Source organism: Ictalurus punctatus, chromosome 6, assembly GCF_001660625.3.
Source record: "Ictalurus punctatus breed USDA103 chromosome 6, Coco_2.0, whole genome shotgun sequence".
NCBI classification, from domain to species: domain Eukaryota; kingdom Metazoa; phylum Chordata; class Actinopteri; order Siluriformes; family Ictaluridae; genus Ictalurus; species Ictalurus punctatus.
Window position 1 is genome coordinate 28,574,853 of NC_030421.2, and position 14,225 is coordinate 28,589,077.

Genomic DNA, 14,225 nt, shown 5'->3' on the forward strand with positions numbered 1-14,225 from the left:
TTTGCAACATTATTCTCATACAGATACATCATTTCTGTCAGAGTGCTATATTTATGGGTGAGTCCTCATACCTAAATCCTACCAATGGGAACACTGTATGTGGGTGTAGCAACAAGGAATTTCAGTTCTTGATAGGAATGTGATAGCCTTTTTTTTAACATGACTTTAACAGACAGGAAAAAAAAAAAAAAACGGTTTGATAAATTTATCAATAAAGCTTAAACAAATGACTTGTAAATAAACAAACTTTTAATATAGGTTAAAGAGTGCAGATAAAGCCAGTCTGAAACACCCTTGTAAGCTTTTGCAGTCCAAACAAGATCACACCACCTTCTCCGAGTGACAGGCAGCCAAACCTGTTTCAGGTAATATGCAAACGCTTGCTAGATCTCAAAACATATAAAGGATATGGGAAGCTTAACAAGGTTCTACTAAGTATAGCTTGTAATGCTTGAAATATAACTCTTTATTTATATAAATTTCATATATTGGATTGACAAACAGGATAAAGTAACAGAAACATTACTGCTAACATTAAGCGTGTGCACACACACACACACACACACACACACACACACACACACACACACACACACACAAATATGTCAGAGGAAATAAATCTTCCCTTATGTAAGTCTCTTTCATCCCAAACCTAAAACTAACCCTATTAGATCAATTAATGTTTGAACAGAACTGAAGCTGTAGATCTCCTCACACAAAAGTGTTTACTTTATCTCAGTGAGATCTAGGTGGTGGGTGTGTCCCATTTGTTGGTTATGCCTGAAGATCCAAACCTGTGGAAAGCTGAACATACTGGTGTGAAAGCATGTGGGGGAGAGCACATACAGCAGGGATGCAGTAAACATTAAATCACTCCATTGAAAGGAAATATCACCCAGAACCAGTTCCTCAAACCAATTCCTCACGAAAGCAGCAACAAATAATTCGAATGGCAAGGCCAATTGTTTTGTTTTTGTTATAAACTAAAGACCTTTGGGCAACAAGAAACACCTGTTAGTCATATGTTCCAGTATTCATTTTCACTTGAAAAATGGGTGGATTCAAACAAAAGATGGCATGTTCTAAGCTGTTTAACACATCTAGATGTAAATATCAGGAAATGAAAGCTGAAAAGCAATCTATTTGTCTCATATTCAGCTTTTGATCTCAACCCAAATGTCTGCAGTGTATAGCAAAAACAAAAGAATTTGGCCTTGCCGTTTGAATACTTTCAGAGAGGATTTATATATATTTATACAAGTACTTAAATACTTACATAAGTATAAGCTGGTTTAATCATCAGCATGTTGTGAAAAAATGACTGTGTTGTTTATCTAGAGGAGTTGAATGAAGGGAAAGTGATGAAGTATTACTACTAAAGCTCTGTACTCACTCTACAAGCTTTTACGCAAACAAGAAGTAAGGCATGTGGCCAGTATCTATAGCAGTGGTTTATCAGGGGATTATCAGTGGTCTGTGAAGAATTACCAGGTGGTCCGTGATTTATTTATTTGATAAATTTGGAAATCACAACTAAAAATGACTGTTATATTTATTATTGAGTTCGTATATAGTTCTTATTAATAGTGCCTATTAATAAAGGTGATACACTATCAAATGACACATAAAATTGACATTTTGTCAATAGCTAAAAACAGACCGGTCACATGCAAAAAGTAAGCACATCCCCACATTTATCACACCCTCAAATCCATAAAATTAGAATCAGGTTTCAAGATTAGAATCAAGATTGGGTGCCATTGATCTGCTTAGAACCTGCTTAGAACCTTGCCTTACTTGCAGGAGGAACTTGTCTTATTTATACCTCTCTCATATCTAGTGTCTGGTGTTCCCTCTGCTATTGGGGTGTGTGGTGTCATCATGCCAAGATCTAAACAGTGCTGTAAGGCCTTCAGAAAAAAGGTTGTGGATGCCTATGAGTCTGGCAAGGGATTTAAAAAGATCACCAAATTATTTGAAAAACATCATTCCACTGTAAAGAAAATCATCTACAAATGGCACAGGTTTCAAATGACTGCCAATTTGTCCAGAACTGGCCGTCCCAGCAAATTCAGCCCAAGAGCAGACCATCTGATGCAAAAATAAGTCTCCAAGAACCCCAAAATTCCATCTGGATCTGTTAGTAAGTCTTCCAACTGTTGGTGTCAAAGTGCATGCATCTACAATCAGAAAGGAAGGAGAATGCACAAATTTGGCCTGCATGGGAGGCGTGCCAGGAACAAGCCGTGGCAAGACTACAGTAAGCCAATGAGCATATAGGCAAAGACTGGGCCTTTTGGAATAATGTGCTCGGGACAGACGATTTCAAAGATTTAGCGTTGTTTGGCCACAGTAACAGCAGATATGTTTTGGTGCTGACCAAAGACAGCTTTTCAGAAGAAGCACCTCATACCAACTATGAAGCACAGTGGTAGAAATGCTATGGTTTCAGGTTGCTTCACTGCCTCAGAGACTGGACAGCATGCATTGATTGATTCAGCTATGAATTCTGCATCATAAACCTGTGGAATCTTAGCCCATTCCTCATGAGCAATGGCCTCCAGTTCAGTAATATTCTTGGGTTTGCATGCTGCAACCGCCTTCTTCAAATCTCACTAAAGATTTTCTATGGAGTTCAAGTCAGGTGACTGTGATGGCCCTGTAGAATCTTTCAGGACTTCTTCTGCAACCAAGCCTTTGTGGAATTTGAGGTATGCTTGGGATCATTGTCCTGTTGGAAGGTCCAATGACGCCCAAGCTTCAGCATTCTCACAGACAGCATGACGTTTTCTCCTAGGATTTCTTGACACTTCAATGAATCCATCTTGCCTTCCACACGCTGCAGGTTTCCAGTGCCAGAGGATGCAAAGCAGCCCCATTCTGTGTACAGAGTGTTCTTTCTTCATTCTTCTTCCTCCAGACATACCGCTGGGCATCATGCAGAAAAGCTCTAGTTTTGTTTCATCACACCACAGAATAGAATCCCAAAACTTCCATGGCTTATTTATATGATTCTGAGCTGACTTTTCGTGTGTGTTTGGGTCAGTAGTGAAAGTCAAATTTCTGCAGCCATTGATAGCTTCCTTTTTCTGCCCCATCCAGGTATTTCATACATTTTCTGCCCCTAGCCAGTTCAGGTATTTCATGTGTTCCAGCTCAAGCACACCTGGTGCAACTAATGAAGACCTTGATTAGTTGCATAAGATGTCCTTGAGACAACACCCATTTTTGCATATTTGTGTTGTTGTGAGGGATTTTATTCAGGGGGGTGAATAATTTTGAAACTGGAGAAATCATTATAAGTTACATATTCAGCTTAATTTGGTGAAACCACTTGAAGCATTCATTGTGTTGAACTATTTCAATTGCTTTTGTTTGATTTGTCCATTGGAAACAGCTGAAAGTGTGAAAATGTTGACAAACCTGATTTCAATCATTTTGATTGTGACTGTATATGTTACATGGTTGTGAGTAAAATGTATTTAAAGACACTTCTGGATTGGTGTCACTCTCTCGAGTGTGTGTGCATGCATCAGTGACAGCGTGTACATGCCTATTAATAATTAACAGTGTAAGGATTTGTGTGTGTGTGTGTGTGTGTGTGTGTGTGTGTGTGAGAAAAATAGGGAAGGATGCATGTAGATGTTTGTAATAAACTCAGAATTTACTTGAAAAGATCCAAAATACACGTCCTTGTCAATACAAAGATGATACTATACTTGCATTAATTTCTGCCTATAAGTTTCAAATATCTACTGCTACAGGCACTGTTCAATGACAATTACATGTTTTGTACGTTTATTTGGCAGAGCTGTGCAATCACACTAGCAAGCTCAAGACCACACTACATAATATATATTTAAAAAATTGTAAAATAAACACTGTAGCTTTAAAATAATGTTATTATATTATATTATAATTATATTTATCTACAAAACTATTTAAAAGCAAATCCACTGAAATCATGAGAGAATTACTGACTGGTCAGTTCTAAAAGCAGCAACTCGGTTTGCATGAAAGTGAAATTTTCACCAGGCAGTTAGACAACAAATGTCAAATAAACACTTCACAGATTATCTCTCAGTGCCTCCCAGATTCCGAGCAAGTGAGCTGGCAGGGTAGAGACGCGAGAAACGGCCCAGAGTCCAAACTGGAAACAGGTTTCTATAGGATGTGTAACTGATAGCACAGCTCTTGTTGAAAACACCAGAGATGTTCTCCTAGAAAGGGTGACAAAATGTCTAAATCAGGGGTATTCAACTCAAATTTGTGACTTTCCAGCTACATTAAATTCCTTGCTGACAAAGGTTTGGATAAGCAGATAAAATGACGACTGGTGGCAACAGTTATATTTAAATGCTTAACAATTAATGATTTCTTAATTAATATTGGCCAGTTGTGTCATACGTTGATTGCTTCCCCTACAGTATATTTTGAGTGTTCAGTTTGATATGCTGAAATATGTCACGATCAATTGAAAACTGGTCTATATCATCACCAAGAACCATTTACACTTACATTTATGGCATTTGGCAACACAATTTCCTATGTTAAGGGACAGATGATGCACAATGATAGTCATATCTACTATCAATTTAATTCAATTACATTATTTTGTGTTTATAGACTTTAATATATTTGGAACTTTTTAATCATACACATTCCATTTTATTTGTATGCAAGGGCATAAATACAACTGCTTATTTTAGTGCAAAACCTTTCAAACCATAATGTGACAACAAAGATTTGTGTTAAAAACAATTTAAAGACATGGAAAAGAATAACCCACTTGTGGCCAGTCTCCATTGGGTAGCTGCTTATCAATCAAAGCCTGTATTCCACGCTCGATGACTATGCAGTCAGGGTACCTGTTGTATGAAGAACCAATAAAACCGTGAGAGGTGAGATAAATGTAATATAAAACCAGATTAAAAAAAAAAAAGCTTATGGAAAGATGTGGAACCCCTAGAGCTCTGTCACCTTAATACCATGCTGACCACACAGTGAGTATTACCTGACAGCCATCAGACCCAGTAGAGCCCAGCAGGTGTTATGGATTTGGGAATTTTTGCTTTGTACATAGCACCTCTGCTCACATGACTCAAAGTCCTCTCCCCAGCCTCCGTCCTCCATCTGCTTAGAGAGCAGGAATTCACAGGCACGCCTCACCTCAGTACACGCCAGTCTGAAACACACAAAAAAATGCATGACTCGCATGCCTCACTGAATTATTGACTTCTTGATATGTGCTTTATTTGTCCAAATCATACCCATCATACCCATCCTGGAAAATATGACCCATGCATGCAAATGCCTCCAATCCAAACCATGCTCCATATGTAAAGCACACACCCCATGACCTGAAAAGGATCCACAAGCCAAACAATATAGAATATTATATCACATTATTGGAATGTAGCATATACAGTGTATATTATTTTACCATGCATTCGTACTATAGACCCATGGTTCTTAAAGTGGGGTCCATGAAGCATAGCCAATGGCGTCTGTGATTTTTTTTTTTTTTAATTTAGTGACAGTGGTAAAAATCATAATTCACCGTTATCAAAGTTATTATATTTATTGTAGATTTATTAGTCATTAATCTATAAATAATGTCAATTAAATATTAATAGAACGTTGTTCAGTAAGGGGAACGATCAAGAATAAAACCTTTAAAAAATAAATAGTAATATGCCATTATATTTTGTGTATATTATTTTATTTATGTATTTATTGTTTTTTAATAGTTAAAGGGATACCTCACTGCAAAGATTTGAGAATCCCTGCTCCTGTCCAAATCATATATTAGAGTATTGTGTATTTAGCGATTTGAATTTGGTATAGAAGTAATTACAGAATCCTGGTACAGGGAGTCAACATTCACTTGGATTCAAAACTTCAAAATACAGTGAACAAATAATCAGTGTTAAATTGCAGCTCACAGGCCTACCCTTCCCATGAGCCATCATGTCTTTGCATTCTTCTGCAGTAGTCAAGTCCCTGCTGAAGAGTACTCCTACAATGACACATTACATCTCAAGTCATTGAAGCATGTTGAATTTCTTTAGATGGTAATACAGGGGTCATGAATTTACCTGATCTCCTGCGCTCTGTGCTCAGGGTAGGCATGATGAAAGTGCTGCAGAGCTTGCATCACAGCCGACGTGCACTCCACATAAGTGTAGTCGATCATGATATCACCTGTGACAGAACACAGAGTCAACAAATTATTAAACTAAATATTCAAACGAGCCATCAAACCAAAGGTAATGACAACTCAATACATATGACATGAAATGTTTAACATAATATCTGTGGAAAGAACATAAAAATACACTAGAATTATAATGGATGATTATATTTTTTTTAGTAGGGTCATCATGGTGGTAAAATATGGCTCTCTCAAAACATTTGCTCACCAAACACCTCTGACGGGTTGAGCAGCTCTAATAGTTTTCCTCCACGTTTGGTCTCGTATGTGGCAAAGCCGCCATCAGAATTTCTCATGCTTAAAAGCTAAAAGACACAGAAAGGGGTGAAGACTACAGCAGTAGACTTGGAATAACAAAGCACATGCTGACAACGTATTGTCTTATGGCTGTACCACATTGACTGCATCGAAGAGTCTTTGTGAGGGAATGTGCTCTGTGATGAAGCCGCACTGCTCCTGTAGTAACATCACCGACTTCAGGCCCTCTGCTGTGCAGTCAGCCACGATCCAACCACAGTCACGTGTGCTGAAAGGAAAGCCTCCCTGAGAGAGAGAGAGACGCACACACTTAACATTTAGTTACACCAAGCCCAAAATTAATTTCATAGGTTAAAAATGGAAGGTAAGCTTTCAGTACCTTGTTCATTTGTCTGTAATATTTGATGTAGTCTTGGGGATTTTCTTTAACCTGAAATAATGAAAAAAATATTGAATAATGAATACAACACTACTCCACCATGACCATCAGCCTTACTACTTCTACAGTGCTCTCCACTAATATTGGCACCCTTGGTAAATATGAGCAAAGAGGGCTGTGAAAATTGTCCTTATTGTTGAACCTTTTAATCTTTTGTTAAAAAAAAAAAATCACAAAAATACTCTACTCTCATGGATATCAAACAATTGCAAACAAAACACAGGTTTATCAAAAAAAAAAAAAAAAAAAAGGTTAAATATAGGTGTGCAACAATTATCGGCACCCTTTTAATCAATACTTTGTGCTACCTCCCTTTGCCAAGATAACAGCTTTGAGTCTTCTCCTGTAATGCCTGATGAGGTTGGAGAATACATGGCAAGGGATCTGAGACCGTTCCTCCTCAGTTCACCCCACATGTTTTCTATGGGTTTCACCACAACTACTACTATTTCTACAATTACTACTACTACCACTAATAATAATAATAATAATAATAATAATAACAACAACAACTTGGATTTGTATAGCACCTTTCACACAAAAGTTTTATAGGTTTACAAAAAAAATTGCTTTGATATACTACACATTGATATGATCTTGAGCTGTTCTTGGTTGTATGGGGAATATCACTAGTCTGTTACTGGCATTATGCTTCATGTATATACTGCTCTTACCTGAGTTAGATTAAAGAACTGATGGGCCTTCATTAAACACTGTGCAAACCTGGGGTCATTCTGCGCACCTGACTTTTTAAAAAAAAAAAAAAAAAAAAAAAAAAAAAACAGGACAGTGTAATATTTAAATGTTTATGATTCTTGCGTTTCTTTTGTTACGTGTAGTTAAAGACGAGTTCAAACATGTTCTAAATACCTCAAGAAATGCTTGCACTGCAAAGGCAGTGTCCCATAGCTGAGATCCATTGGTTCCCTGTGAAAATGCAAAAAACACAGAACATGAACAGGAGCAGTTGGATAACCCTACGTACTATGTGGTACCAAAATAATTTTATGAAGCAGAGAACAACCTGCATCTTCAAGCCATCAAGACCTAGCCTGGGGAAAAGTATACACAGAATATATTGTTTATATATTTAATGTCAGGATAGGATAGGGAGTATGTAAAAAAAAAAAAAATTGTTTATGACTAACCAAAGGTAGTCTGGGATCCTCGCTACATGCTCCTGGAAGGCAGCTGATGTGGGTCCATCAACATGCCAGCGCACCAACATATTAATGGTTTTTGAGATCTGAGAATGCAGTTAGGGTATGAAAATACTGCTTTCATGATATAGTAAGATATTGCCAATAAAACAGTACTGTGCAGTACCATGACTGTACTATTAAGAGCAGTAAACACTAAAACCTAGGGTCGATCAAATCAATAATTTGTGTTAGGAAATCAGCTGGCAGGTTTATCCAAATATCCGTCTGTCTTGGTTTTTGGCTGTTACTTGCTTCTGTCTCTGCGTGTGCAAGACAACTTCAATCATGCTAAGATTTTCTCTATTTTAGTTATATATATATATATATATATATATATATATATATATATATATATATATATATATATATATATATATATATTTGAACATTTCATATTCGCTAAACATTTAAGATAAAAAAAAGCCTAAGATAAACATACTTTAATTTACAAGTCCAGTGCAGTAACTCGTACATGTATACAAAAGGAGGACAAAGACCCATGCCTTGAAATGTCATAAATAAAGAATAAAAGTTCAAAGCCTTCTAACTTCTTTGTGAGAGTTTTACAATGCAAGAATCAATGTGTCCGTGCAAAAGAACAGATGTGTACCTATTTCGTAAATTTTTGTGTGAAAACATGTATGCTTAGGCATCAATGAGATCGTAGTTTTATTTGGAACATAAAACACTGAAACTCTGTTATCTTTTATAACAAACCAGGACCTAACAAAACCAACATGTAGCTTACCGGCCCGATGCTAATGCACTTTGTAAACCGATCGTCTGCTTGGATGTGATCGTATAGTTCTTTCACAGCTTTTTCTCTCAGTGCAGTACTGTGATGAGCCTCATATAGGTTCAGGATGACTGTGAATGACAGCACAATTAGATTATTGCTCTAATAAGCACGATTATATTAAAGAAACAAAGTTACACTTACAGTAGGCAGCAGTGAGCAGAGTGCTGTGAGGGGTGTACATGTCTGATTCTGCAACATTGTTTCTTTGAGCTGGCCAGTCAATAGTTGAATAGTCCTGGACATACAGTTCCTGTAATAGCACATCATAACGATTAGTTGATACGTTAAACCTTTAGCATGTGATAGAAAGTATGTCACATAAGAAACCAAATTCGTTCCCCAAGATTTGTTCTAGAAAATGTACATGCAAACTATATGCAGACAGTGGTAGCTCAGTGGTTAAGACAGTGGATTACTGATCGGAAGGTTGTGAGTTCAAATCTCAGCACTATCAACCTGCCGCTGATGGCCCCTTAACCCTCAACTGCTCAGATGTATAAAGTGAGATAAAATGTAAGTTGCTCTGGATAAGGGAATCTGCCAAATGCTGTAAATGAAAAACTGTGTTTCAAGTTTAACCTCCCAAGAGCTGTCAGTGGGTTCAGACTTACATTCCTCATTTTCATAAATACAATTCCTATTAGTTTCACAGTCATTGCAGAACAATATTTTGAAAAGAACACACATGAAAAGAAATCTGTAGCCCTGGGGTTCCAATGTACTCATATAAAGAACAACACTTTGGCAGTTTTAACATATGGGCAACAGGCATACAAGGACCACAGTGTATGAATCATGAAATATACAACATGCATGCTCACTTTAAGCAAAAGGTGGGCAAGAAAAAAAGCATAGAACTCATGGTGAAGACTGATTTCTTGGAGGCGGATTAATTGCGATCTCCCTTTATTACATAGAAGGAAACAAAAATGTCACTTTGGTTTGAGATATATAATTGCCGAAGATGAAACTTTAAAAAAGACTGGCTGTTACAATGGTTCTTCCATTAATCAATTTTAAGAAATCATTCTTCCCCCAAATCAGCTCACCTGCTCACAACACAAAGCCCTTACCTTGTTTTTAGACAAATTACTGAACAAGCTAAAGATCTTTCATTGCGAGGCTACCTTGAACAGAAAAAAATACTTACAATGTGTACAAACTCTTACAATGTGTATTCAATAAACTTTATTTTATATTGCATTCACATTTATTCACTTGGTAGACATTATATCCAAAAGGAACAGCAATATTAGCTTTCATTTCCACTAATTGACCAGAAACATGTGTGAGATTTATAAGTGTGAGTTGCAGGAAGACTAAAAAAGACACATATTAAGACAAACGTGCTAGTATAAAGTTTAACCTGTCAAACTATGAATTGGGGTGAGTGATATGACAAATATATGATACCATGATACTTAAAGACATTTTATTCACATTCGGTATGTTCCTGTCTCACATCCAGTATTCCTGGGATAGGCTTGAGATCTACTAAATACCTAAAACTAAAAAAGATTACTGAAGCTTACTGAAGATGAATGAATGAGCAAATGAATGAAAGAATGAATAAATGAATGAATGAATGGAAAAGAGCAAAATATAAACATGCTGTAATAAAATGTTAACATTTTACAATTTTAAAGTACAAAATTGATCACAAAAACAACATTACATCATATTGCCCAACCCTATTATGAATAGTACAATTTGTTTATTTGTGTTTTAACATGCACAAAATAATGAGTGTAATATCAGTCAAGATCTTACTACTTGGCATTGGAAAGCATTACAATGCCATACAACAAAGATGCTCAGTGTTATTGTAAGGCTCCCCCTGCTGATGTCGTTGTGTAACTGTACCTGTCTCAAGCTGAGCACCAGTGAATCCTCCTGTGCAGACAACCTGACGGCATAACAGTAGCTCATGGGAAGGTAGACCTGCCTGCAGTGGCACCACAGAGTGGACGGGTGTGCCGGCATCCAAGTTGGAAACAGCCTGATTTAAACATACGCAGGTTTTTTAGGTGTGCAGTGCCATGTGTTATCATGGTTAAAGAAATATGGACAATTATATAATGTGTCTGTACCACATTTCTGGAAAAAGCGTGTTCATCCCTTCCCAACTGTACACATTGAGGATGGCCAACCAGAACTTTCCCCAGGACGGTATACCTACAGCACCTCCTATAAAAATAATCATAAAAGTAGAGATGCATTTTGCATTGCACTCTTTTTCCGTTAACATTTATTCATTTAGCAGACGCTTTTATCCAAAGCGACTTACAAATGAGGATTAAACCCTTTAATTCTGCAATTTGTTTTATCCAAGTTAAACTTTCAGACCTTTGCTGTGTAAGTTGTTCCTTGCCCGCACCATATCTGGGTCATCAGGCCCAACTCCCAGGATTCTCAGTGTAGTGTAACTGAGAGCTGTGCCAAATACAGTCGACTTGTCTTCTATATGCCTGGAAAAATTACACATTAATCAGCGGCAACATTTTGAAACAGACTGGCATCGTTTTTAACATATCTCAAAGGGGATCTTTCATTTGATTAGACGTGAGGGATGATCCTTTTTTCAACTATTACAGAAAATGATTAATGTTATTCACACAGTATTATATATAATATTATTAATATTATTAATAACAGTGGATTTAATCAATCAAACAGTGGATTTCTATGTGGTTTTCTAAATGTATTTTCCAGAAAATGTAAGAAAAATGACAAATTTTTAACCATTTTTATTTTTGACCAAGTAAATTGATTAATTCTTTTCACTAATAACCCAAATAGAGGTTAATCACTGTTTCTAAGAGAAACGACCCACTGTGTGTGTGTGTTCATACTTAGTTTAAATTATATACATATTTTTTCAGATAGCCTTTAAGAATGCTTTTGACAAAAGAAGAACGTATTGAACTCATTCTCATGGCTGGCCCAGGAAACCGTCACAAGGTTGCAATGGACATGAAATTACATGCATAACACCAGATGCGTTAACACAGATGAGTTAACTCATCATGAGTGGGAGAGACGACTCCATGTGTGTTTACAAAGAAATGCCAGTCATGTAGAGGATGTTTTGTAAATAAAGTTACATTTAGCCAAAGAATTTTTATTTCCCCTAAGTAACGAGATGTACATATATACATATGTATTGCAAATAATAACATGTAGGGAAGTCAAACTTACAGACCCCAGCCACCATCTGGCAGCTGCACTGAACGTAGATACCTCACCATCTCCTTCTTCCAGGCGTCTGATAGAGAGATTTTAGCAACATGACAGGTTATCAGGAGACCTGTAGGAAAAGGACACATTCATCACATGATTACATGTTTTATGGAAATATGTGAAACCAAATTACCCCATACTGTTTTACTATGTTGTACCTGGAAGCAGGAAAAGTGGTCCTCCGTAGTCTCCAGCCCAGTGGCCATCCTCAGCCTGGAGATGGCTGTAAAACTCCATCCCCTTCTGAGCGGCTTCAACCGCTGTGTGTGCTGCTGGGGAGGCTGGAACAAACTTACTCTGAGGGGAACAAAAGGTACATTCAAAGTCAAGCATCAGTCTCAGCTTGGTGTGTTTTTATGAACTTTTGTCTGTTAGTCCAAATAATAAATAATGCACTGTGTGTTCACATGCACGTCTTAATGAAGTTGGAACAACTTAAAAATAATTGTTCGGTTTCCAACCTGCATGACTGAGTATTTATGTGAATTACATACAAATCCCCGTGGACTTTTGCTGCATCGTTCCAAATGATCTTGGAAGATTCCTTTCTCAAACAAACAAACAAGTAAATACACTAAAAGAGAAGGCTAAAAATGCTATTATCTTTCCCATCGTTATCAGCAACGTCACTGGTTTTGCCTTTAAAGGTGAGGCTGGCACTGTCTACTTTAAAGCACAGAGCACATCTGATGTGCAGAAGGAATTCATGTCAAATGTATGTGAAAGTGAGAACACTTATCCATTGCCATTCAACTAAGTTACAACTGTTCTACTGTTTCTTTCTTTCTTTCTTTTTTTATTTACTCCTGTAGCAATTTCAGAAAGGAAGCTTTTTCTGTATGAGAAATTCCCAGGAGATCAGCAGTTTCTGAAATACTCAAACCAGCCTATCTGGTACCAACAAACATGCCACGGATAAAGTCACAGAGATCACACTTTTTCCCCATTCTGATGTTTGATGTGAACATTAACTGAATCTCTTGATCTGTATCTGCATGATTTTATGTATTGTGCTGCTGCCACATGATTGGCTGATTAGATAACTGCACGAATGTGCAGGTGTACAGATGTTCCTATTAAAGTGGATTGTGAGTGAATGTGAATAATTTTCCAAATTACATCAACTTTAGCTTCTGTTAAGTTCCAAAAGGTCTGTTAAGTTCCAAAAGGTCCATTCAAGTTTCACTGATTTGATAAAAAATCAAATCAAATCAGAGCAGCAGTGCTGGTTCTTGCTGCGTACCGTGTCAAGACCCACAGAGTGAGCTTCCAAGAAGTTTTGCTCCCTCTCCTCAGTGTCTTCGTCCTTCAGGTATTTCCATGTCTGCCTTCCTTCTACATTACTGAGTCTCCAGCGTGTCAGGTCTGTCACTGCTGTAGTCTTATAGGGACCCCCTCTTCTCCTCCTCACATACCTGACAGAAAGGTGTACACACACGCGCATGCGTATAATGAGTTGTTCAAATTATTCATTTATATAATATTAACATAATGCAGGTGTCTACATTTAAGTAAATGAAACACGTTATTAATCATGCAAAAAAAATAAAATAACGAAAACACCACTTATTACAAAACGTTTTAACACAACATAAAGTGCGTGTTTCTCTAACATCAAACACATCTTGAAGAGATTTAAATGTATTTATTTAATATTAAATATTTAATCAAACCTACTACATATAATAAAAACACAACACTTACGTCCCTTCAGTCATCTCTGCTCTGTATGGTTAAACATCCCCAGGAGTTGAAGTAGTTCTGCGAGTCAAATTTCTGACACCTTCGTTCCTCCCCTCGCTTATAAATTTTTTGTGGGTAATGTAGTTTATTAGCTCGCAAACTTCATAGAAACTAGGCCGCGTGATACGGCTTCAAACTACATTTCCCATAATGCTCAGTGGCGCCTTCCGAGCGAGTTTCACCATGGAGAGACCTGACCAGAGGACTAATCATCCAATCATAATTATGAGAGGCAGGGAAATGGGCGTAGAATTCAAAATTTCCCCACCCACAACGGTACACGCTAAAGTTTTACAACCTCCTCCCCCCAAAAAAACAAAAACAGGTAAA

The 14,225-nt window shown here is 37.2% G+C and overlaps 1 protein-coding gene across 2 annotated transcripts; it reads right to left on the reverse strand.

The window, feature by feature from the left end:
• Positions 1–3,643: 3,643 nt before the first annotated feature.
• lss (lanosterol synthase (2,3-oxidosqualene-lanosterol cyclase)) lies at positions 3,644–14,191 on the reverse strand. Of its 2 annotated transcripts, none has more exons than XM_047155903.2 (22): positions 13,857–14,191; positions 13,396–13,567; positions 12,311–12,449; positions 12,111–12,219; positions 11,259–11,380; positions 11,003–11,099; positions 10,776–10,911; positions 9,054–9,162; positions 8,862–8,980; positions 8,060–8,157; positions 7,936–7,963; positions 7,782–7,838; positions 7,586–7,657; positions 6,852–6,902; positions 6,608–6,757; positions 6,423–6,519; positions 6,099–6,204; positions 5,954–6,019; positions 5,280–5,360; positions 5,015–5,185; positions 4,790–4,868; positions 3,644–4,220 (listed from the first exon to the last, which is right to left on the reverse strand). In XM_047155903.2, exons 1-22 carry the CDS (start codon positions 13,868–13,870, stop codon positions 4,074–4,076), a joined length of 2,220 nt encoding a protein of 739 aa, XP_047011859.1. In that variant the 5' UTR covers positions 13,871–14,191; the 3' UTR covers positions 3,644–4,073. The 2 variants fall into 2 exon arrangements, with proteins under 2 accessions (XP_047011859.1, XP_047011858.1); XM_047155902.2 differs by having other exon boundaries at positions 5,271–5,360; positions 13,857–14,190.
• Between the last annotated feature and the right edge of the window lie 34 nt (positions 14,192–14,225).

Coding starts and splice junctions, on each gene's coding strand:
- lss (XM_047155902.2), bottom strand. Junction 6,903..7,585: donor AGTTCTTTAATCTAACTCAG/GTAAGAGCAGTA, acceptor TCATTATTTCAG/GTTAAAGAAAATCCCCAAGA. Junction 4,869..5,014: donor CTGGGTCTGATGGCTGTCAG/GTAATACTCACT, acceptor TTCATACAACAG/GTACCCTGACTGCATAGTCA.